The 24,659-nt window shown below is 37.5% G+C and overlaps 2 protein-coding genes and 1 pseudogene across 4 annotated transcripts; 1 reads left to right on the top strand and 2 right to left on the bottom strand.

Moving 5' to 3' along the window:
- Positions 1-208: 208 nt before the first annotated feature.
- LOC130934858 (uncharacterized) lies at positions 209-748 on the bottom strand. The gene has a single exon (XM_057864383.1). The coding sequence runs from the start codon at positions 746-748 to the stop codon at positions 209-211; it is 540 nt and encodes a 179-aa protein (XP_057720366.1).
- A 16,107-nt stretch (positions 749-16,855) lies between these two features.
- On the top strand, positions 16,856-19,416 carry LOC130936305 (uncharacterized). Of its 3 annotated transcripts, none has more exons than XM_057866355.1 (3): positions 16,856-17,119; positions 17,643-18,189; positions 18,616-19,416. In XM_057866355.1, exon 3 carries the CDS (start codon positions 18,621-18,623, stop codon positions 19,113-19,115), a length of 495 nt encoding a protein of 164 aa, XP_057722338.1. In that variant the 5' UTR covers positions 16,856-17,119; positions 17,643-18,189; positions 18,616-18,620; the 3' UTR covers positions 19,116-19,416. The 3 variants fall into 3 exon arrangements, with proteins under 3 accessions (XP_057722338.1, XP_057722336.1, XP_057722337.1); XM_057866353.1 differs by having other exon boundaries at positions 17,575-18,189; XM_057866354.1 differs by having other exon boundaries at positions 17,570-18,189.
- A 2,016-nt stretch (positions 19,417-21,432) lies between these two features.
- Positions 21,433-23,502, bottom strand: LOC130936322 (mitogen-activated protein kinase kinase kinase 20-like; annotated as a pseudogene).
- Positions 23,503-24,659: the final 1,157 nt, after the last annotated feature.

Genomic DNA, 24,659 nt, shown 5'->3' with positions numbered 1-24,659 from the left:
CCTTCTTCATGTGTCCCACCTTCTTACAAAAGAAACAAGTTGAAACTTGATCTTGTTTTTTAGCCTTTTTCTGTTGAGAAGGCACATCCGCAGTAGTATCACGCTTTCTTTTATACTGAGAAGATGAAGCCATGTGAGCACTTTCAGTCTTATCTTGCTGTAGCCTCTCTTCTTCTTGCACACAGTGAGATATAAGCTCATTTAAGGACTAAGTATCTTTCAGAGTGTTATAACTCACTTTGAATTGCCCAAAGTGTGCAGGAAGAGAAATCAAAATGAAATGCACGAGTAAATCTTCAAACAACTCTAACTTTAGTGCTTTCAATTTTGAAGCAAGATGAGACATTTCCATAATATACTCCCTTATGTTCCCTTTACCTTTATACCTCATGGAGACAAGTTTGCTCAAAAGACTACTTGCCTCTGCCTTTTCATTCTTAGTAAAGAATTTTTCAACATCCTTTAGGAACTGTTTGGCATCTTTATCCTCAGTAATTGAGCCCGAAAACACCTCAGGAATTGAGCATTTCATGATCATAATGCTCATTCGATTGGATCTCTCCCACTTCTCTATTTTAACCTCATTGAAATTTTCCGGAGTGGAAGTGGGTTTCTCCTCTCGAAGAGCTGTATCTAGATCCATACAATCGAGGACAATCTCCACGGTATCTTTCCAAACTTTAAAGTTTGAACCATTCAGCATAGGGATACTACTAATTTGTGCAGAAACATTGGAAGCTGAAGCCATAGTTTCTAGATTAGAACAAAAAGGAACATGCAGTTAATTAATGGGAAAAAATCCATATTGAGATATCCAGTACAACATTAATTTTCAATCTTTGGATAGAAAAATTAACTGTAAGTGATACTCTCATTGCAGTAATCAAATATTGTCAAAATTCCTGTCACACATGAAGCCTTTCTTTGGACTGACTTAATGCGCACATGAAAACTTAAACTTCGCAACCTATTTATTACCGCATATATTTTCTATTAATTGGCCAAACAATTACCTTCCTTTGGGCCGATTATTGACCGCATAATTAATAGAAAATAAACAAAAGTGTGCAATGCTTATTATTTGGCCAAACAACAAACTTCCTTTGGGCCGATTGTTGTCCGCATAAATAATAAGCATTACTTTATTCTTAATTTGTTACCCAAACATGTATTTACTATCAATATGTGTATGTAATTCGGCAAAATATAGACCTTCCTTTGGACCGACCAATATTCGCATGAATTACATAACACCATATTTCTTATGTTTCGAATAAATTAATTTTCACAAAAGAAGCTACTTTGGCAGCATAATGTTCAATCAATTTATTCCAAAATCAAATCTTTATAAAATTGATGGATACAATAATCCTTATATCCTAAGAGGATAATCAATTTTTTTTTGTTTTTACCAAATTAATGGCACACAATTAAAATTAAAAAAAATTATAATACAATAATACTCGGTTGATTTAACAATAGATGAAAAACCATATATAAATCATTAATTTACGAACATTATTCTATAAAAAAATTAACCGCTTACATTATAAGCACGCAACATATATATATATATCCAAACCATCAATAATATATGTATGTATATGAAAGCACTATAACCCATACAACATCCACAACTATACATAATATATATGTGCAACAATAATTAAGCGGGACCGTAGAAGAATAGTGTTTGTTACGGTGGGTAACCGGAGATTAATAGAACAGATGGCGTAGGTTGGCCCAATCGTCCGAAAGATGGTGAGCTCCGAATTGGTTTGCACGCTGGAGCCTCCTTCCGACTTATACACGTGGGTGAATGGGGGGTGGTACCTGCAAAGACACTCCGATGCCTAAGTTAGCAAGAGTGTGAGCAGGTCTAGAGAGTATTGGGCTTAGAGATACCTGAGGGGTGTCAGTGTATTTATAGTGGTGAGCCAATAACCACCGTTGGAGTAGTGCCGTATCTTTAGGGTGTTAACCGCCCCATTATCTTGGGGAGGTTAAGATATGGCTTTATGAAGCGGTTAGAGAGATTTTAGGGGCGGTTACTCATTTGAATGAGTGTTTATCTGCCAGCTAATCTCACATCCGACTTCTTCAGACCAAGTTGTGGTTGATACCGACTTCTTACGTGAAGGTCGGTACTTGGCTAGGCTTAATCCTTCAGGTTAGGCCTTTTATTTGGACCTGGGCCTTTGCCGTTGGGCCAGGGTATGAACAGTGCCCCTACTTGAGCCCAAATTTTCTTTAAAGTTTGGGTTCAAGTACTTAACTCGGGTTCGTAGTCGACTTACTTGGAGGAAACATGGGTCTTAGAAACCGACGTGATTTCCGCGACCCTTTGTTTCTGACAGTTACGTCAATTCAAGCGTCGTGTCCGTTAGGGAAGCATTGAGGGCTTTGGTAACGGTGCAATCTCATTAATGACTGCTCCGCTTTTACCATTATGCCCCTTAGCATGTTTATAAATGTTTTCCCTCTCTTTCATTTTTCCGTTTCTGCAATCTTTCAAACTTCTTCTTTCCTTGCTCGTGCTGTATTCTTGTGTTCGAAGATTTCTGCTTCTTTCCAACCTTCACTTTTCGGATAAAGGTTAGTTTTATTTCTTTCACGTCATGCCTTATGTTTGCATGTGTTTGTTTTGTAGAGGAATAGTTTTGTAGATTTTTGCTCGGTTCCTTTCCTCCTCTCTAGAGACCTTTTTGATTTTTCCTTTTCTTTATCCCTTTTGTAGGTTTCCTTCACTTTCCTTTAGAGAAAGAAAAATGGCCTCCGTAGATTGGGTTGACGTTACTGTTCTGGGGGAGGAGCCGTTGGTTGATGCGGAGTTTATTACTCACCTTCGCACCCACCATCGGCTCTGTACTTCGGATGAAGATGAGCCTAAATACGAGTTGCTTGTTCCCGGTTTAGAGGACCGGGTTTGTCATGGGAGAGCCAACGAAACGGCTCCCCATTTCTTCTTCATGTATGAGTGCGTGATCACCCGTCTGGGCGTCTTTCTGCCCTTTTCCGATTTTGAGATGTCTGTTTTGCAGCATTGTCGTGTTGCCCCTACCCAGCTTCATCCCAACTCCTGGGGTTTCTTGAAAATTTACCAATTTATTAGCCATGCTCTGGATTTCCCGACTACTTTGAAAATCTTTTTCCATCTTTTTCATATGACCAAACCTTTTAGTGGGCTGAATAATAAACAACAATGGGTTTCCTTCCGAGCCATACAAGGTCGGAGGATTTTCACCCTTTTTGATGAATCTTTTCATGACTTTAAAAATTTCTTTTTCAAAGTGCAAGCAGTAGAGGGTCATCATCCCTTTTTTCTGGATGATAATTCTTTTCCTCGTTTTCCTTTATACTGGCTGGAGGCCTCCCCTTGTGAGAAATATGGTTTGGATGACCTGGACGAAGTAGAGGCTGCTGTCGTGGGGTTCCTCCGAGAAGTGTGGGGGAGGGCCCCCTATTTGGATACTAAAAAGTTTCTCCAAGGGTCTCCAACCTTTGTCCAATCACAGCTAGGTAGAGGTTTCTAGTATGCTGAATTTCCGACTTGTTAACTCAATATTCCGACTTGTTTGATTCTTTAGCTTATTGTTTTCTTTTTCAGAAATGGCAAAGACAAACGCTCAAGAATTTTTTCAGAGGGTCCAGGAGGCTGAAGCTAAGTCTCGCGCCCGGTCTGGTGGTGCCAGGGTTATCTCTCCTCCTCCTCCTCCTCGTAATGTTGGAACTCTTTCCAACCCTATGGTGATTTCTTCTTCAGCTCCCTCTCAGCCGTCCTCCGTCGTCCGACCTTCTCCTGATCCCAAGAAGCGCAAGCTCTTAGAGTCTGGCTCTTCTGGGGAAGTTAAGGCGGATGCTCTTGCTTTCGTCCGAAAGAATATCTATCCTTATGCCCGTATAGGCATGGATGATATGTCTGTTCGGGGCCACCTTACCAATATGGTGGAGGAGAGCCTTAAGGCGGCGGGGGTCTGCTTCAAGCTCTTAGATATTTTTGATAGGGCTCCTCTCAGCTCTTTAGGGGCGACCTCGAGGGTCGAGGAGCTGGAAGGGAGGCTCCGTGTATATCAAGAGCATGAGGGAGAGTTGAGGAAGGAAATTGCCAAGCTAAAGGAGGAGAGAGATACCCTCCGGGAGAAAGGGAAGGCTTTGCAGGCCCAATGCAACATGGAGACGGAATTGAGGAAGACGGCACAGGCCAGCTATCAAAGCCTATTCAAGGATCTTGTGTCCGTGAAAACTGACCTGCTTAATTCTCGGAAAGCATATGAGGAGTTAGAGGACTCCATTGCGGATGGCGCCGAGGAATCTTGGAAGGTTTTTCTGGAGCAGGTCAGAGTTATTGCTCCTGACTTGGATCTGTCTCCTTTACATCCCGACAAAGTTGTCATCGACGGCGCCATTGTAGATCCTCCTGTCCCCGAAATTGTTTCTGAGTCGGAATTGAAGACTCGGGGGCAGAGGATTGTTGAGTCTCCTCCTCGTTCCAAAGATGCTCCGAGTTCTTCAGTCGTTCCTCCGACTTCCTCTTCAGCTTCTCTTCCTGGTCCTGGTGGCGCTCCTCCTGGCTCTGGTGGCGGTGATCCGTCTACTCCTCTGAAAAAATGACTTTATTTTTCATGGCTATAAGGGGGCTCGGCCTGTGAGTCCCCCCTTTTTAGACTTATTTATATGTTGTTTGGTGGTCGTGTGAACAATTTCTCTTGGCCTTTTAAGGCCGTAAACAAAATATTTCTGGCGAGTGCCCTTTTGAATAAGGGTTTAGATTATCAAAATAAATGCCCTTATCAAAATAAATGCCCCTTTTCTGGATAAGGGTTTTAAGTTACCTTATGCGTGTATGCTTTTCTAATTTTGATATTTCAAAACCCTCTTGATCTTTTTCTGAAAACCTTTTTGTTGGCCTGTATTGTTTTTTCGAGCCTTTTCGTTTAAGGGCTTTTATGTAGCCTTTAAACTTTTCGCAGGTTTTTCAATCTCTTTTTGTTATCCTTTATACTCAACTCTGCTTTAGTGAGTTTTTATGACTTAGGTTATTTTTGTGATGCGTTTTTCATCTACTCGGAGTATTTCCGAGTTTGTTTTACTCGGGTTCTCATTTCGACTTAGGAGTCGGATTGTTCCCGAGTTTTTTACGATCAACTCATACAACCTCTTTACGCCGACTTGTACCTCGTCGTTTTATCCTGACGACCATCTAGGTCGGTTCATGGGATTTTCACGTTTTGTCGAGCTTAAGTCGGCGCGTTTCGTAGAAGGACTTAGAAAAATAAAGAAGGATATTATAAGAGATATTGTAGAATAAAAGATCTTTATTAAATGGGGAGGTACCTTCTTGCTACTAAGGGTCTTGATAGCCTATTTTCCCTTAGCCTCTACTGTGATGCCTCATTAAAAACCCTTCTCCAGAAAAAACCCTTTTGGGAAAAAATCATGAAGTTGGGAAAAGAGTACATCAGGGAGTAGAGTTCGCTTTTAACTGTAGTACCTTTTTATATTACAAGCATGCCACGACCTTGGTAGCTCAGTGCCGTTCAGGTCGGCTACTTTATAATAACCCTTCCCTAGCACTTCCTTGATTTTGTATGGTCCCTTCCAATTTGCGGCGAGCTTTCCTTCTCCCGATTTGTTGACTCCAATGTCGTTTCTAATTAGGACCAAGTCATCCGGGGCAAATGTTCTTCGAATGACTTTCTTGTTGTACCTGGTAGTCATCCTTTGCTTCAATGCTGCTTCTCTTATCTGGGCGTCTTCTCGGACTTCGGGGAGCAAGTAGAGCTCCTCTTTGTGTCCCCGTACATTTCCGACCTCGTCGTGGAGAATTACCCTTGGGCTTTGCTCGTTGATTTCTATTGGAATCATGGCTTCTACGCCATAGACTAGTCGGAAAGGTGTTTCTCCTGTGGCGGATTGGGGGGTTGTCCTATAAGCCCATAGTACCTGAGGGAGCTCCTCAGCCCAAGCTCCCTTTGCTTCCTGTAGTCTCTTCTTTAGTCCTGCCAGTATGACTTTGTTGGCTGCCTCGGCTTGCCCATTGGCTTGTGGGTGTTCTACCGAGGTAAACTGATGTTTAATTTTCATACTGGCTACTAAGCTTCGGAAGGTAGCATCGGTGAATTGGGTTCCATTATCCGTAGTAATGGAATAAGGTATCCCATATCTTGTGATGATATTTTTGTAAAGGAACCTGCGACTTCTTTGAGCGGTGATAGTAGCTAATGGTTCTGCTTCTATCCACTTTGTGAAGTAGTCTATTCCCACGATCAAGTATTTGACTTGTCCTGGCGCTTGGGGAAAAGGACCTAACAAATCCATTCCCCATTTTGCAAAAGGCCATGGAGAAGTGATACTAATGAGCTCTTCTGGGGGAGCCACGTGGAAATTTGCATGCATCTGGCACGGTTGACACTTCTTCACAAATTCTGTGGCATCTTTTTGCAAGGTTGGCCAGTAGAATCCAGCTCGGATTACTTTTCTGGCTAGTGATCTTGCTCCGAGATGATTTCCGCAGATCCCGCTATGTACTTCCTCCAATACCTCGGTGGTTCTCGAGGTCGGTACGCATTTTAACAATGGTGTTGATATCCCTCTTCTGTAGAGGACATTTCTCACCAAGGTGTAATGCTGTGCTTCCCTTCGGATCTTTTTAACTTCTTTCTCTTCCTTAGGGAGGATGTCGAATTTCAAGTATTCGACTAAGGGATTCATCCATCCGAGGTTTAAACCGACTACCTCAAGTACTTCTTGTTTATCTTCTGTTTTTGCTACCGAGGGCTCTTGGAGGGTTTCTTGAATCAGGCTTCTGTTGTTTCCTCCTGGTTTGGTACTTGCTAATTTGGATAGGGCATCCGCTCTGCTGTTTAGATCCCGAGTTATGTGTTTGACCTCGGTTTCTGCAAAGCGCCCAAGGTGTTCCAAAGTTTTTTCCAAATACCTCTTCATATTAGGGGCCTTTGCCTGATATTCTCCACTTATTTGGGAGGTCACCACCTGTGAGTCGCTGTATACCATCACTTTTGTAGCACCGACTTCCTCTGCCAATTTTAGTCCGGCTATCAAGGCTTCATATTCTGCCTGATTATTTGAAGCCGGAAATTCAAATTTTAAGGAAACCTCTATTTGGGTTCCTCTTTCATCTACTAATATTATGCCTGCACCGCTTCCTGTTTTGTTGGAGGATCCGTCTACATAGAGTTCCCATGTAGTCGGTTTGTCCTCTTGATCCCCTGCATATTCTGCAACGAAGTCGGCGAGACATTGGGCTTTAATTGATGTCCGAGTTTCGTATCTCAAATCGAACTTGGAAAGCTCTATTGCCCACTGAACCATTCTCCCTGCAACATCCGTCTTTTGGAGGATTTGCTTCATGGGTTGGTTTGTACGGACTCTGATTGTGTGCGTTTGAAAGTAAGGTCGTAGCCTTCGTGAGGCTATCACTAAGGAGTAGGCAAACTTTTCTAGTTTGCGGTACCTTAGTTCAGGGCCTTGTAGGACCTTACTGATGAAGTAGACTGGGTGTTGTTCGACCTCGTCTTCCTTTATCAAGGCCGACGAGACAGCCTTGTTTGCTACGGATAAGTACAGAACGAGGTCTTGTCCTGGTACTGGTCGGGTTAGGATAGGAGGTTGGCTTAAGAACCTTTTGAACTCTTGGAACGCCTCCTCGCATTCCGGAGTCCATTCGAATGGGCATCCCTTTCTTAATAAGGAAAATAGTGGAAGGGATTTTAGTGCCGATCCTGCCAAAAATCTGGAGAGGGCTGCAAGTCGGCCATTGAGCTGCTGGACCTCTCTCAAACAAGTCGGGCTTTTCATTTCTAGGATGGCTCTACATTTATCGGGATTGGCCTCAATCCCTCTTTGTGTTAGCATAAATCCTAGAAATTTTCCTGCTTCCACCGCGAAGGCGCATTTTGCAGGATTTAGTCTCATCCCATGCGACCTTATGGTGCCAAAGACTTGTGAGAGGTCGGTTAAGAGGTCGACTTCTTCCTTGGTTTTTACTAGCATGTCGTCGACGTATACTTCCATTATGCTCCCCAGGTGGGGGGAAAACACTTTATTCATCAACCTTTGATATGTGGCGCCTGCATTCTTTAATCCGAATGGCATGACCACGTAGCAATAGTTGGCTTTGGATGTGATGAATGATGTTTTCTCCTGGTCGGGTTCGTACATCGGGATTTGGTTATATCCCGAGTAGGTGTCCATGAATGATAAGTATTGGTACCCCGAGCTGGAGTCTACCAGGGTATCAATACTTGGTAAGGGATAAGGGTCCTTGGGACATGCCTTATTCAAGTCGGTATAGTCGACGCACATTCTCCATTTACCATTCTGTTTTTTGACTAGCACTACATTGGCTAGCCATGTTGGGTACTTGACCTCTCTAATAAAGCCGGCTTCCAGAAGCGCCTGTACTTGCTCTTCTACTATTAGGGCTCGTTCTGTGCCGAGCTTGCGTCTTCTTTGTTGTACAGGTCGGGACCCTGGGTAAACCGAGAGCCTGTGGGACATGAGCTCGGGATCAATCCCGGGCATGTCGGAAGCCTTCCATGCGAAGAGGTCGAAATTAGCTCTTATGAGTTCAGCCAACCCTTGCTTTAGGGTTTTCCCTAGGTTGGCTCCTATGTAAGCGTTTTTTCCTTCCTCCCCACCGACTTGTATCTCCTCGGTTTTTCCTCTTGGTTGAGGTCGTAGCTCTTCTCTGGCCCTTGCGCCACCGAGCTCTATGGTGTGGACTTCTTTGCCCTTTCCTCTCAGATTTAGGCTTTCATTGTAGCATTTCCTCGCCAATTTTTGGTCTCCTCTCACCGTTGCTATTCCCGCTGAGGTCGGAAATTTCATGCAGAGGTGGGGAGTGGATACCACTGCTCCGAGCCGATTAAGGGTAGTCCTGCCAATTAAGGCATTATAGGCTGACCCTTCATCAATGACTATGAAGTCTATACTCAGAGTCTTTGATTTTTCCCCTCTTCCGAAAGTGGTGTGAAGGGGTAAAAATCCTAGTGGTTTTATTGGCGTGTTCCCTAATCCATATAGGGTGTCGGGGTAGGCTCTCAATTCTTTCTCATCTAACCCTAGCTTGTCGAAAGCAGGTTTGAAGAGAATGTCCGCCGAGCTTCCTTGGTCCACTAGGGTTCTGTGGAGATGGGCATTTGCTAGGATCATAGTTATTACCACTGGATCATCGTGTCCAGGGATTATTCCTTGCCCATCTTCTTTTGTGAATGAGATGGTAGGGAGGTCGGGTGACTCCTCCCCGACCTGATAGACTCTTTTGAGATGTCTTTTGCGAGAAGATTTGGTGAGTCCTCCTCCCGCAAATCCTCCTGAGATCATATGGATATGCCTCTCTGGGGTCTGTGGTGGTGGATCTCTTCTATCCATATCATCTCGCTTTCTCTTTCCGTGACTGTCCGACCTTTCCATGAGATATCTATCAAGCCGACCTTCTCTAGCCAGCTTTTCTATCACATTCTTAAGGTCGTAACAGTCGTTAGTGGAGTGACCATATATTTTATGATACTCGCAGTAATCGCTGCGACTCCCCCCTTTTTTATTTTTAATAGGTCTAGGGGGTGGCAGCCTTTCAGTGTGGCAAATCTCTCTGTATACATCCACTATAGAAGTTTTTAGAGGAGTATAAGAGTGATATTTCCTGGGCCTCTCGAGACCGAGTTCTTCCTTTTTCTTGGCTTCCCTTTCCTTCTCTTTAGTTGAGGGAGGGGGTCCAGGTCGCCAACTCAGGTCCCTTAATTTGGCATTTTCTTCCATATTGATGTACTTTTCAGCCCTTTCTTGTACATCACTTAGAGAAACGGGGTGTCTTTTAGATATGGACTGTGAGAAGGGACCTTCTCTAAGTCCATTGACTAACCCCATTATGACTGCCTCTGTGGGCAGGTCTTGGATCTCCAAACATGCTTTGTTGAACCTTTCCATATAGGCTCGTAAAGACTCTCCGACCTCCTGTTTTATTCCCAGGAGGCTCGGTGCATGTTTTACCTTGTCTTTCTGAATTGAGAACCTCATCAAGAATTTTCTTGAGAGGTCTTCAAAGCTAGTGATCGATCTTGGGAGAAGGCTATCGAACCACTTCATCGCCGCTTTTGATAAAGTGGTCGGGAAAGCTTTGCATCGAGTAGCGTCGGAAGCATCAGCTAGATACATCCGACTTTTGAAGTTGCTTAGATGATGCTTTGGATCCGTGGTTCCATCATAGAGGTCCATATCAGGGCTTTTGAAGTTTCTCGGAACTTTTGCCCTCATTATGTCCTCGCTGAAAGGATCTTCTCCGCCCAAGAGTTGTTCTTCTTGTTCGTCGCGGGAGTTGTGATTCTTGAGGGAAGATTCTAGCTGTAAGAGTTTTCTTTCTAACTCTTTTCACCGCTCTATCTCCTCTTTGAGGTACTTTTCAGTTTCCTTTTGCTTCTCCCGCTCTTGCTCTAATTGTTCCAGGCGGCTGTGGACTAATCCCATTAGTTCAGCTACGTGGGATGGCCCGCCTTTTTCTGATTCGCGCCCATCTGAGGAATTTACCTTCGGGTTCTTCACTCCGGAGGTGCCTTCTCTATGTTGATTATTAACTTCCTGGTGTAGGGTTAGATCCGCATCGTTATTACTTATGCCCAGATTCTCTTGTTCGGAATCTGTTTCCACATGGCCTTCTTCATGGGATCTGTCTGCCATCAAGGGATGATCTCTCGGGTCCCCGGCAACGGCGCCAATATTACGGTGGGTAACTGGAGATTAATAGAACAGATGGCGTAGGTTGGCCCAATCGTCCGAAAGATGGTGAGCTCCGAGTTGGTTTGCACGCTGGAGCCTCCTTCCGACTTATACACGTGGGTGAATGGGGGGTGGTACCTGCAAAGACACTCCGATGCCTAAGTTAGCAAGAGTGTGAGCAGGTCTAGAGAGTATTGGGCTTAGAGATACCTGAGGGGTGTCAGTGTATTTATAGTGGTGAGCCAATAACCACCGTTGGAGTAGTGCCGTATCTTTAGGGTGTTAACCGCCCCATTATCTTGGGGAGGTTAAGATATGGCTTTATGAAGCGGTTAGAGAGATTTTAGGGGCGGTTACTCATTTGAATGAGTGTTTATCTGCCAGCTAATCTCACATCCGACTTCTTCAGACTAAGTCGTGGTTGATACCGACTTCTTACGTGAAGGTCGGTACTTGGCTAGGCTTAATCCTTCAGGTTAGGCCTTTTATTTGGACCTGGGCCTTTGCCGTTGGGCCAGGGTATGAACAGTGTTCATCCATGATATATATAATTTTGCGTGCGATAATGTTAATGCAAGCCACGCAATATTTAACGTATGCCGAAAAAAATATAATAAAATTAAATATTTTTGATGACTAAATTATGGATGGCTCTGATACCACTTGTTGGAATAAATTAATTTTAATAACCCAGATCATTCATATTGAATCACCAAAAATAACATAATGCGGAAGCGTACCTGAATTCATAAACATGAATTATGATTGGAAGATTTTGGATCTTGTGGTTCTTTCGATCTTCCTCAACCAAAGCCTTCTATATTCCTAGGTGGCTGAACTGTAACTCTTTTGATGGGGAAAGAGCAACAAAGGCAGCTTTAGTATATTGGGGACCGAAACCCTGAAAGTCTATTTATATTTGAGCATGGCACCCATTAAACCCTTAAGCCCAAATAAAATAGTATTTAAAGCCCAAAAGATAATATATCTAAAATCCAAAAATAATATCCGGTTTTATTCTCATTTAATTCCAAATCAAAAGTAATAATGACTTATTCAATTAGCATTTATAACAATGAATGAGATCATCATTATATAAGTCACTTAATTTGAAATAGCATAATTTGTGTTTATAATTAATATATGTATTACCCACAAATAAGTTAGTAAATCAAATAATTTCCTAACAACCTATATATATAATATACTTAAATATATACTTGATTATTATTATTATTGTGAGGATCTAATTTACAGTTTCACATCATATCCAAACTCTTCATCTATTAAAAAAAATATGAATTGAAACATAGAATAAATATATAATAAGTGTCAGTCTTTTTCTCATTTTTTAAAATTATTTTACATGTATTTAATGTTTATTAGATGCAGAAATTTTTTTATTATGAATTTAATCTGTCATACTAATCCTGTAAATGAAAAAACCACACAAATGCACACACATATAAAGTCTAGGAGGCCAGTAATTTTTGTATTTTGTAGCCAGCACTTAACCATCAAAAGAAAAGTAGGTGATTTCCTACCATTAGATGTAATCTTACACCATTAAAAACACTATTGATGATCAATTGATGATTACAAAACACCAAAGTTGCTGCCCCTAACACTCCTCTATATATATTATTAGTGGAGTGTTGAAGAAAACCAACAAACTAAGTTTTTTAGTAGAAAATCTCATTCATCAAGCACCAAATATTTGATGATAAAAAAAATGGCAAATCTATAATTAGGAGTTTGAGACAAAAGCATAGTTGATGGTTCAATTCATAATATTAGTCTTTTGAAGTAATATAAAAAGAATTAAGTAAATTCTTAAAATGTTTAAATATATTTATGCTTATATGATTATATTAATATAATTTTTTATTTACTTAATTTGTCTTTTTAAGCATTATTATAACGTAACCAAATTTTATTTGGTATATAATTTATTATGTATGATTATATAAAAAAATTATTTACTTCATTTGTGATCATTTTAAGCATTATTTTAACATTAATTAAATTTTATATGGTATACAATTTTATTAAGTTACCTATAAAGTGATCAACCTTCTTGAAATTGTCATTATATTTTCAGAAATAAATAAAAAATATATTTTTCTCCAAATAAAAAATGTATTTATTGAACTCTTTTTTATTTTTTTCAACTATTTAATAATTTTTATTAGTATTGTTGTAAAATCATTTAACCCAAAAAAATAAACTAGACATACATAAATGATTATATATAATACGTCTCTCATGTAATAGTCTTTTTTAATTATAAAATTATTTAACCTAAAAGATTTAAAATATTAAATACAAACAATACCAAAATAATTTGCACATGTTGAAAGAGCTCAGATTTTTTTTAGAATAGGTTTGATAACTTCCAACCTTATATAACATCACAGCCTCCAACTTTATATAACATCACAATATTCATGTATAATATACACTCACACACTCAGCACTAAGCGTTTTCATTCACTATTGACCTAAGTTAATTGACAGTGAAAAACTGTGTGAAATTATATTCTGATAACAAATAATCACAGTAATCAATTATAAGCATAGGATATAAAATATGTAATTTCACTTACAGTATATGGTTAGTATATGGTTCCTTTATCCTATATGGTTTTATTTTATGTTGCCATTTGATATATTCTATGTTCTCTTGATCAACTGGTCTATTTATATTGTAATTATGTGCCAGGATTTCTTGACAGCCCTGAAGGAAAAACATCAAAGAACTGTATATCGCCTGACCTTGGTGAAAGGTTGGAACACTGAAAATGTTGATGCTTATTACAAGCTCTTTAGTATCGGATGTTGAAATCAAGGGAGTTACATATGTCAAAAGCACCATTCGGTGACAATTATCTCTTGATTTTCTTTTGCAGCTCTGCCACATCAAAATTGACGATGTGAAAGCTTTTTCAGAGGCCCTTGCTTGTGAACATGCTCATTCATGGTGTGACTCTTAGCAAAAACTAAGTTGTTCAAGTGCTATACATGGATAGACTATGATAAATTTCTTGACCTGGTAGGTGTCTGTTTTCCTGGCTGAACTGACTTTGAGTTGTTATTTTATTTATGAAACTTATTCTTCATTTAAAATCAGGTGACAGCACAGATTACATGACCGCTACACCTTCATGGGCTGTGTATGGAGCAGAGGAAGGTGGTTTCGATCCTGAACAATCAAGATATAGAAAAGAGCGACGACATCATATACCATTTGCAGTTAATGACTGTATTTATGTCTTGTATCCAAATTTTACCACTTTATATTATTTGAAACCACATTGCTATAGAATGCTTTTTCAATTGTTTGCAAGTCAGATTTACCTTTTTCTCGCTAAAACATGCTTTCAAACTGCACTATCTTTTCTGGACATTTTCCTTAGTGGTCCCTATCAATAATTTAATTAATCTGCCATAAACCTTTAGCGCCAGACAAGTGTCTGATTTGTGTGCTAACCTACATAAATCAATGTTATTTTTGTAGTTAGCTACGAATATAAATTATTTTGTATTTTTCTTTTAGTACGCACAAGCTCTCTTCCCATGTTTGAGTTATTTGAATTTTTGAATTGTTTAATGTTTATAACACTAATTTGTAATCTCCATGTTTGCTGTTCACTTCAACTCTTATCGGGATAATTGGGGAATGATTTATTATTTATCTTTCTAAGACATTTTGCTAATTACTAAGTAAGAATTGGTTGTTTTATAAGATTAAAAAATATTGTAGCCATTTATTTCTCTCTTTAGTATTTTCTAAAAAGGATTTGATTTTCACATCACATTAGTAAAAATAATTATTTTTTATATAAATAGTCATTAAAAAATAAATTTAAATCTTTTAAAATGAGAAAATTGATAAAGCAATAAAGTTAGGGGTTAATTATCATTGATTTTGTAACTTCATAAAATATGTATCTTACTATTTTAATTTAAGAGTGATTAGTTTATTTTATCACTTTACTAATTTTTTTTATTTTAGAGGATCTTGATATTTGAGAAATAGACAAAATTAGATGATTGTGATTTATAAAAAATATTTCATTTTATTAGACAATAAAAATAAATTTCTTAAAAAATTGTGTAAAATGATTTAATTGGTAATTATTCTACTTTTATTTTTCGCATATACTACTATATACGTCCTCTAAGACCTTCTTTGTGCTGGAGGTCGGGAGGCACTTTAAGAGGGATGTTGAGATCCCTCTTTTGTATAGGATATTGTGGACCAATATATAATTTTGTGCTTCTTTCACAAGCCTTTTGGCCTCATTTTTATTTTTGGGGAATACATCAAATTTTAGGTAGTTGACTATAGAGGTCATCCACTCTAAATGTTGATTGTGTATAATCAGTACTTTCCAGAATCCCTTCTCCGTGAGGGCCTCAATGTTGTCCCGAGATTCCTTCCCCGTGAGGCCCTTGGTGTTATGGTGGAGGAGAAAGCGCGAGTGGAGGGTCTTGTGGTTGAGCTTCTTGCTTAGATTCAGATGCTATATGGTTGTCTTCGCGTTCATGATCCGCCATTTGTCAAGCAGTGTACTCCAGGTCTCCGGAAACGGCGCTAATGTTTCGAGGGTTATCTGAAACGTTGGTTTGGACCTGAACGTAAGGTCCAAATCTCTTTGTGTGGCAACGTTCGACTTGTTGATGCTAAAGTGTCGTCTGTCCGAGTTTCTCGTGAGGAAGTGGGAGTGGTACCTGCAAAAAACTCTGATACTTAAATTAGCAAGAACTTTGAGCAGGTTTTTAGTAGATGAGAACGTGATTTATACCTGGGGGGTGCCAGTATATTTACAGTAGAGTTAATAACCACTTTTCTTGAGTAGTTTCATCTTTTCTAATGGATAAGCGTTCTCTTTATTTTGGGAGTTTGTTAAGACCTCCCTTCTAGATGTAGCGAAGAGATATACAGAGACAATTACTTATTAAGTCAAATAGAGCTGGACCTCTTTGTGAAAATCCGACCTCCTTAAAGATATCAGACATCCCGTTCGGGAGCCACTTTATTAGTGGGCCTTTTGATTTATTGGCCTGACTTTTATTTATTGGGTCAAAATATGAACAACAACAACAATAATAATAATAATAATAAATCCATTTAAGGACTTATAAATAATCAAAGATTGATTCTTCAGCACAACAAAATCCTGTGCATCTTCTTGGTTTTGTGATGATCTGATGATACAAATAAAAGAAAAAAAACCTCTTTCTCTTTTTCTTTTTCTCACTTTATCTAGAAGCATTGTTACTATGAAAGAAGTAGGCCAATATCTTTGACCAGAATAAAGATTCTGGAAAAGTAAATACCCATGTCCCCTTTACTCAACTATAGTGGTAAAATAAATAAAATATAAAAAATTTATAAAACCTAAAACTGCTTGAATCAACAGTACAAAAAATTAGATACCAAAACAAAAAAAAAAGTACAAAAAACTATTAGAAAAAACTATTAAAAAAATATTTTATATCCTAATAGTTTATATTAAATTTATTTTTAATATATATTTTATATTTTAATATATATTTTATATGAGCAACTAATTTTCGATTTACACATAAGCACAAATATAAATATATAATGAGCTAAAAAATATTAAAAAAAATAGTTATTACAAAACCTATTATAGTCGAAGAATTCAAGTACTTATAAAACTTTTTCAGATTTTGATCTCTCCATGTGAATTTTTTTTCTCTTTTCGGTATTGATTCCTCGAACCTCATAACATCAATTCACAACAATATTGTATGTTTCTTAGACATATTTACAGATGAATCACGGACAAAAATATATATAAATATGTCTTATTTACATATGTTTTTGTCCCTGATTCATTCTAATCTTTTCACAATAATCCATATTTACATTCTTTGTTTTGGTCAATCCTTTTCTTATATACAAAAATATTATTATATTGGTTACTTTTTTTTTTGGTATAATATTATATTGGATTATTAGCTCTTTACTAATGGGCTTTTGGAATGAGAACATAGGCCCAAATAAGGCCCACAAAATGGGTCCCACAAAATGGTCTTATTATTGCTTTGATGCTGATTGTTTTTGATTGGGCGCGCTAAACAACACAAATTCAAAGAAATGGCTCCAATTTACAGCTCTGTACCAAAAACACCAAACTCATTTCGTCGTAAGATGAAACGAAATGAAGCTCCAATCCCAACAAAATTAAAGCTTCATCCGAGAGAAAGAGAGAGAGTGTGTGTGTGTCCTTCTTAGTTATGAAGTTAAGTTTGAAGCTTTGTGTAGCACCGTGGCTTCTTCCTTCTTTGTGGTTTCTGCAAATTTGAGTTCTTCGAAAGTTTTCATCGGTTCCTCGCATTATTACTCACACAGGTTAGTTGCAATTACTCACTCCATTCATGTTGCCATTGTCATTCCCCATTTTGATTTTCGCTCAACCTGGTTCGAGTTTTGCAACTGGGTATTATGCTCTGCATGTGTTCGATGAATTTCCTCAGTGACACTTAGGCTCTTTTGCATATTAATCAAATATCTCTATATTAGACATGCTATTACTAGTATATCAATAGGCACGTTTTTGAACAATAATAAATTTTGAAATTAGTTGAGATGAAACTTGTTTATAACTTAACTACGGGGTCTTGGTTCATGTCTTGAAAATAGCCAAAAAACATATATTTTTTATGGATTATATATAATAAAAGGTATTTTAGTAAAACAAGTTGTGCACCAACTCAATAGATTATTATTTAGTGAATTTAAAAAAAAAATACTTTTTTGTGCAAAACCAGTAGAAATGATCGAATTGCATTCTTCTATTAGGGCAGTTGGATAAAAGTTCCATGGATTTGTGGTTGGAATTTACTTCATCAAATTACTATAAAATCTGAAGCAGGCCTCATTCCCTCATTCAACCCACACACAATCATCCAAAGTTGGAAAAGATCTTGAGTTACAGATGGCTTGTTCAGACATGTTTGTACTTGTTCATTTCAAAGTTGGAATCCTTTTTTGATGAATGTTGATACTGATCATCAAGATTCTCTACTTGAGTTGAAGAATCTGATATTGGCGAACATGGGTGAACTTGGAAGAAAGAGGATATCTCATATGGCATATAAGTTGCATGGTATAATAGGTCCCCAATTATCTGACAGTCGGGTTATTTGGCTCACCTCTGACCAAGACATTCACTTGATGTTTGATTTCCATGTCTCAAGTCGTGAGCTACGGTGTATAGAGTTGTACATTAAAGTTGAAGACATGATTAGTTCAGCCAGTTCGAAAGCCAATCCGCAAGTTGTTCAATCGGACAATATTGGTATTTGGTAGAGGACCAAAGAGAGTACAATCACCAGTGACATCCCCAAGTTTTGCGTTCCCCAACCATGTTGAAAATGTGAAAGTTGATGGAAAAAGAACCAATGTTTGTGCAAGCCCAGGTGAGTTCTCTCTGTGATGAGCTGTTTATCAATCAATTCAGTTTTCAAGTGATTTGTCAATTTTGCATATATCAATTTTCTAAACCACATCCATAATACTATATCTTAGTAAGAGAGGGGGAAAAGAAATCTAGGAAGAAAAACTCAAGAATGGAGTGAAATCCAGTTAAATAAAATATTGACAAATTTATGTTTCAATTTACCAATATTTACTTTTCTTTAAGAAAAAAATAAAATAAAATATATAATGTCCTCTTTTACTCGGCCTCTTTGGTGCTGACTGCTGAAGGAGAGTGTTATGCTCTTAAATCTTAATCATCTGCCAAGGCCACTATCCTGCTGCGTAAAATTTTGATTACTATGCACAATGTAGCCAATAAAATATACTTTGTTTTCTGACTTGAGTTACTTTCTCCTTTATTGCAGCTAACATGGCATCAAGAGGTGTTGCAGTGGACAAACTCTGCCTTCCACCCAAGACTGGGAATATTGCAGGTGCCTGCGGTGTCTTTCCACCTCCAACTTCAAAGAAATCTTCATTTGTGGACATGGGTGCTGATCTAGGACTTTCACCTCCGAAAAAAATGCAAAAAATGATGGATGGCAAAGGGAAGCCAGTTGAAAATGGTGTGCTGATCCCCGACATTGAGGAGTCCAATGTGTACTCCAAACCCTTTCAAGCCCAAGATATGTGCCGCAACTTGGAGCCACCTATCACCTCCAAATCTCAGATGGTGCTAGAAGGCCGAGTTAAGGAATTAGAGATCCGCCTTGAGTCAAAGGAAAACGAGAGAGCTGCCTTAGAGGAATTGAAGGTTATTTTAACCGCCAAGATTAGTAATCTGGAAAACAAGCTGAAGGAGGCTGATAAGGAGAAGGCTCAGTTAAGGAAGGAGAAAACAGCATCAAAGCCTCAAAAGGGATAATTGAGCCGTTGGAGGCAGAGGTCAAACATCTGAGATGTTCCATCCTTGAAGCAAAGGAGAGAGCACACAGGAACATCATGGAACAAGTGTGTCTTCTGGCTCCGGGTATTGACTTTTTGCTTGTTCACCCTGATAATCAAGTTGTCAATGGAGAGATTGTATGATACAAGCCCATTAACAACAGCTGTTACTTCTGGCCCAATACAAGAAGCTGAAAGCGATGGGAAAGTAATTGGGCCAGAGAAACTGTTAGTTGAGCAGAGAAACAAGCGTGTGAAGAAAGAACCAGTTTGGATGAATAGAAGCACTGTAGTCCTTCATCCAAGCTGGTTGCTTCTTCACACGCTTGTTTCTCTGCTCAGCTAACGGTTTCTTTGACCCAATTGCTTTCTCATCGCTTTCAGCTTCTTGTATTGGGCCGGAAGTAGCAGCTGTTGTTAATGGGCTTGTATCATTGTAAATCCTAAGAAGGATAGTGTACGACAAGTTACCTATGCTATGGAATTTGGATGCAAACGTCCAACACATCCAATGTTGCGTCGAAGCAAAGGAGATATCACATGGTAACATCATGGAACAAGAATGGTAGTGAACCCCAAGTTCGTTTTGTTGGCAAGCACTCAGGTGCAACGCTGATTGCATAGGCAAACTGCAAACACTTTATGCTACAATAGGATAATTTCGTTGATATGTATTAGCTTTATTTTTGAAATTTTAAATATGACACTCACTGCAAGGTGTAAAATTAAAGTGACTTGTATGAGGAGATGCATGAGGCCATGCATCAATTCTGTTGGAATGCAGTTTTATGTTAGATTTTGCGTCTTGTTCTCTCTGAATACAAGTACCACTTATGTAAACTAAAGTATTGAATCAACTGTTAAACTTAGTGAATATGCATTGCGCCAAATTTTAATGGTAAAGAGATGTATTTTTGCTTCATATGAGATATTTTCAGTATAGCCAAACGTTATTTAAATATTAAACGGTCAATAATTTTAGTTAAAAAAATATAAATCACCTAACATCTCTCAATTTTTCTTCCAGTAAATAAGAAATTAGCTACAAAACATTGCATACGCCATACGTTTAATTCTTAACGATCAAAACATTGCATACGGTATATGGAAATTTATGAGTGTTTTTAGCAAATAATCTTGGTTTAACGCTTTTAGGTTGTTTTCCATATGTTATTCTCCTGTCATGCTTTCGGATGGTCCCAAAAATCAATTCCAACCAAATTAACTCGATTTTTATTTTTGTTAATCATAGAATGATAGAGATTGCTGATTTCTTCCAACAAAATTTGCTCATTTCTTTCTGACCTTGATTTATTTATTCATTTGCTTTCAAGAATTTGTTTTTATCATTTATTGATTGTAGATTAATCCTTATTGAAAGAGCTAGGCTTCACATATCAAGGTCAAACAGAAGTTACTTCTGTAGTTTGGACTTTCGACCGAACTTGTGAATTAATAATTCTCAAGATTATATATCTCCCTAAAAATTATACTTGCTTATGATAGTGGTTTGGCAATGTTGCTACTAATTCAATGCAAAACTCATCAAATTTTTGTACAGATTAAGTGAATATTTTCTCTGAAAACCAACAACAAAATGTTAGTTTTGTCCTCTTGTCATTATATATTATTCTACCAGTTTCAATCAACAACTTTTATTCATGAATTATGATACATTAGTGTGGTTGAGTGCAGAATGATGCAAGCTTTGCTGGACAAACTCATGCCACTGCTACTTCTGCAGATGCTTCAAGATTATGATGAATGGGTTCAAAATCAATTGGAAATACTACTTAAAATCTGGATTCTAGTTAATAAATTATTGGGCAATTTACCAAAATAAAACAATTGAGTTTTAAAATTTACCAAAATACAACTTTTACAAAATGGATACCAAAATACAACTTTTTAGTAAACTATGTAAACTGCGAGAGGGGTTCCATGGATTCTAAACATACATAAACCGTTATACCCCAAATACCCGGATAGGCATAAACTTCGAGTTCTTTTGCCACTGAACCTAACACATGTTTCATCCAACGGCAACCATAAATAGATCAAGCACCTTTAATGGATCAACCAACTAAATTTTCATGGTTGAGGAAATCAATACCGAATTGGTGCAATTAATAAGAAATTTGACCAGTAAATTTGATCCTAACACGAGTTGACATTTTTCTATCTAATTAAATTATTTGATCATATACTGAAAGTAAGATTATAAAAGAAAGAAAGAAAAAGAAAATTGAAAGAACTGAAAACATTCGAAGCACAAATAGCAAACAAAACTACTGTTATTAAAATAATTTATTAAATCTTACAAATCATAAATGTTAAGGAACAGACTCATTATGTATCAATACTTTGTACAACTTTTCTATTTTCTAATACCGCCCCACTCCAACTCCTTTTCGGCAAAGCCATCAAGGGAAAGAAGATGGCCTGACCCAAGAAACCCTACGGCATAGCCATCAGGCCCTTGGACAGGGGACACAACAAACCAAACCATTCAATCTTACATTGTCATCATAATAACTCTAAACTAATTAAGAAAAACAATCATAGCCAAGTTGCAAGATAATATGAATGAAACACGGTGATATAAAGGAAAGGATGATCAAGAAGCCTGTCAGCAGTCCACCTCTTGCTAGGATCCTTCATAAAGCACTTTTCCAGAAAATTATGACAGAAAAAACCAATTCCCTTCGGCTTCTTGGGTGATAGTTCATGATGCTCAACCAAGTACCTCAACTCCTCAATAAGTAAAGGGCTCTCACCCCAGGCAGGCCAGTGAGCATTTCAATCACTATGCAACCAAGTGCCCATATATCCATCGGAGCATCAATATGACCAGAAAACGCTTTCGGCGACAAGTATGACGGCATACCTCTCGGCTTGGACTTCCACAACTCAACATCTGTTTTCTCCTCTTTGGTTTTCGATAATCCAAAATTCGCAATCTTCAATTGATAGTTTGCAATCTCTTTATCCAATGAAGGAAACACAAGAATGTTCTCCGGCTTGAGGTCACAGTGGACGATTCCTTTGCGATGAATATGTGAAAGCCCTTTAACAATCATGCGTACATAGACACCCACCTCGGTCTCGGAGAGAGGTTTCTTGTGGATCAAGTCAGCCAAAGAACCGTAAGGAGCATACTCCAAGAAAAGATTGTAGAATTGACGTCCGTGCTCTACCGTGGTCTCAATTCCAAAGCATCCAATTATTTCTGTGCATATAAAATATGAAAAATATTAGATAATTAATCTTTTTTCTATTTCAATCAACATTAGTCCTCTATTTTTTTCACTAAAAGCTTTAGCTCCTAATTATTCGTAGATTCTCTTAATATTTGTGATGTTGACATTTTTCTTCCATGGTAAATGGGGAATTAGGTTATTTTTTTGTGCTTAAATTATATTGATCTGACTTTTATATTTCGAATTCAACTAACATGACCCTATGTATTAAGCATAAGAAATTATTTTAGAATTTTTTATGCAGAGTGGACTTAAATTAACTTTTAGGGAGGGGCCAAAAAATTTTTATAATTAACAAAGAATAAAATAAAAATGGTTTAATTACTCTGTTGGTTCTTATAGTTTTACGAAATTTTTAATTAAGTTCTTATATTTTTTTTCTTTTAATTAGGTACCTGCACCAACTTTTTTTTTTCAATTAGGTCCTTTTTTATAGTAATTGGCTTAATTGTATAGGGACCCAACTAAAAAAAAATTGGTACAAAGACTCAAATAAAAGGAAAAAAAATTGTAGGGTCTCAATTAAAAAAAAAAATTGGTGCAAGAATTCAATTAAAAAAAAAGTATAGGAACCTAATCAAAAATTTCGAAAAACTATAGAGATCAATAAAATAATTAAACCAATAAAAATTTATACATAACTACTTATAGAAAAGGAAGAAGTAATTGTCCTTCTTATCTTGTATGAGGCTCTGCCTCTCCAACTATGAACATTTAAGGAATATAGAAACAAGGTGGTAGTTTTAGTTTCACCATTAGTTCAATGATTTTATTAATAATTATATATTAAGATTATCAAAAACAAATGACATATTTCATGGTATAAATAAAATTTTAATATATGTATTTGTTACATTAAGAATTTAAAATTCTATATATATATATATATAGTGTTACTATTGTAACTTTAATAAGTATGCCTAATTAAGATACTCACTAACAAAAGTAAACCTTCAATTAAATGCGGATTAGTTATACATTTCTCTCACCGTTGTAACTTTACAATTTCCACTCCCTCAAGAATATCAGAAGATGCTAAACCACAAAGTAAAGCATTATTAGCTTTTTAAAGAGTAGGGGAAAAAAAGTCAAGGTTTAAAGAAGAATTAGTGAATGATGAGAGGGCCATGACTCGATTCAATGTTTGAATGACTTAAAATGAAAAAAGAAATAAAAGTATTTTTTTTAAAACAAATTTTAAGTCTTATAATAAAAAGGAAAAAACTTGTTGAAACAATTTTCTTTAAATTCGTCATTTTTACTTAAATCTTAAAATTTTGAACCAAATTACCTATAACAAAAAATTATAAAATAAAAAAAAAAGATAAAGAGAGTATTTCTGCTTCTGCAAAGGGAGAAGGAAAGAAGAAGAAGGAAAAAAGGAAGAGGAAGAAGAAGAATAAGTTATCTACGATCTACCGCTATCTCCACTTCCGCTGCCAAAAATTTAAAATCAAGTTAAATCTTAAGAACCATTTTGTATGCAAAAAAATGTTGAGGATAAAAAAAATTTTTAATCTATACCTTAAGAACTAAAATCGTACTTAACCCCCTTTTTAAATTAACCACAAGATGATTGATAGATGGTGGTAAAAATTTAGTGACGGTTTCCAAAACCGACGCTAAATAGTGGTGTAGTTGCTAATAATTAATAACAACCACCACAACAACAATAATGTTCATGACTCAGCAGAACAAATGAGAAGGAACGAAGAAACTTTGTCCCAATCCGAATTCTTTGAATTTGTGGGTAAACTAAACCATATATATATAGAACTTTTTCACAACTTTACAAGAACTTCCATTTCCCTGAGTGTAGTTGGGATCACAATGAATGAATATGCCAGTTTTGTTGAGGGTCCCAAATAATGCATCCTCCAAAAACTTATCTACTTTTCTCTTTGGATGGTTGCTTGACTTCATATGCTCTCATCTTGGATTTCCTAACCTGAGGTGGAAATCTATTGGCTTTTTATGCACACAACCTTTTTTAATATAACGATCTTGTACAGGTGAGTTTTAGGAAGCGCCGGTCACAATGAGGCGCAGCATTAGCCTGTCCTCTCTGACACAGGTTACTGCTTTGCTAGTGGGTCTTATTCAAAATTTCATTTTGACCTTAGCTAAGAAGACATATTATGTAGTAGTCTTCGATACTTGATATATTTTCATTTTTTCCCTTTTTTTATGTTAATGGGCCAAAAGATCCAGGTAAGTAAATAAGTGACGAACACTCATAAAAAGATGGGCCAAAATTTGCTTAA

This window comes from Arachis stenosperma, chromosome 6 (genome assembly GCF_014773155.1).
Source record: "Arachis stenosperma cultivar V10309 chromosome 6, arast.V10309.gnm1.PFL2, whole genome shotgun sequence".
Classification (NCBI taxonomy): Eukaryota; Viridiplantae; Streptophyta; class Magnoliopsida; order Fabales; family Fabaceae; genus Arachis; species Arachis stenosperma.
This window is presented reverse-complemented; position numbering and strand designations above follow the sequence as displayed.

Excerpts from the sequence above, each read along its gene's own strand:
- LOC130936305 (XM_057866355.1), top strand. The coding sequence starts at position 18,621 with ATGGCATCAAGAGGTGTTGCAGTGGACAAACTCTGCCTTCCACCCAAG.
- LOC130934858 (XM_057864383.1), bottom strand. The coding sequence starts at position 748 with ATGGCTTCAGCTTCCAATGTTTCTGCACAAATTAGTAGTATCCCTATG.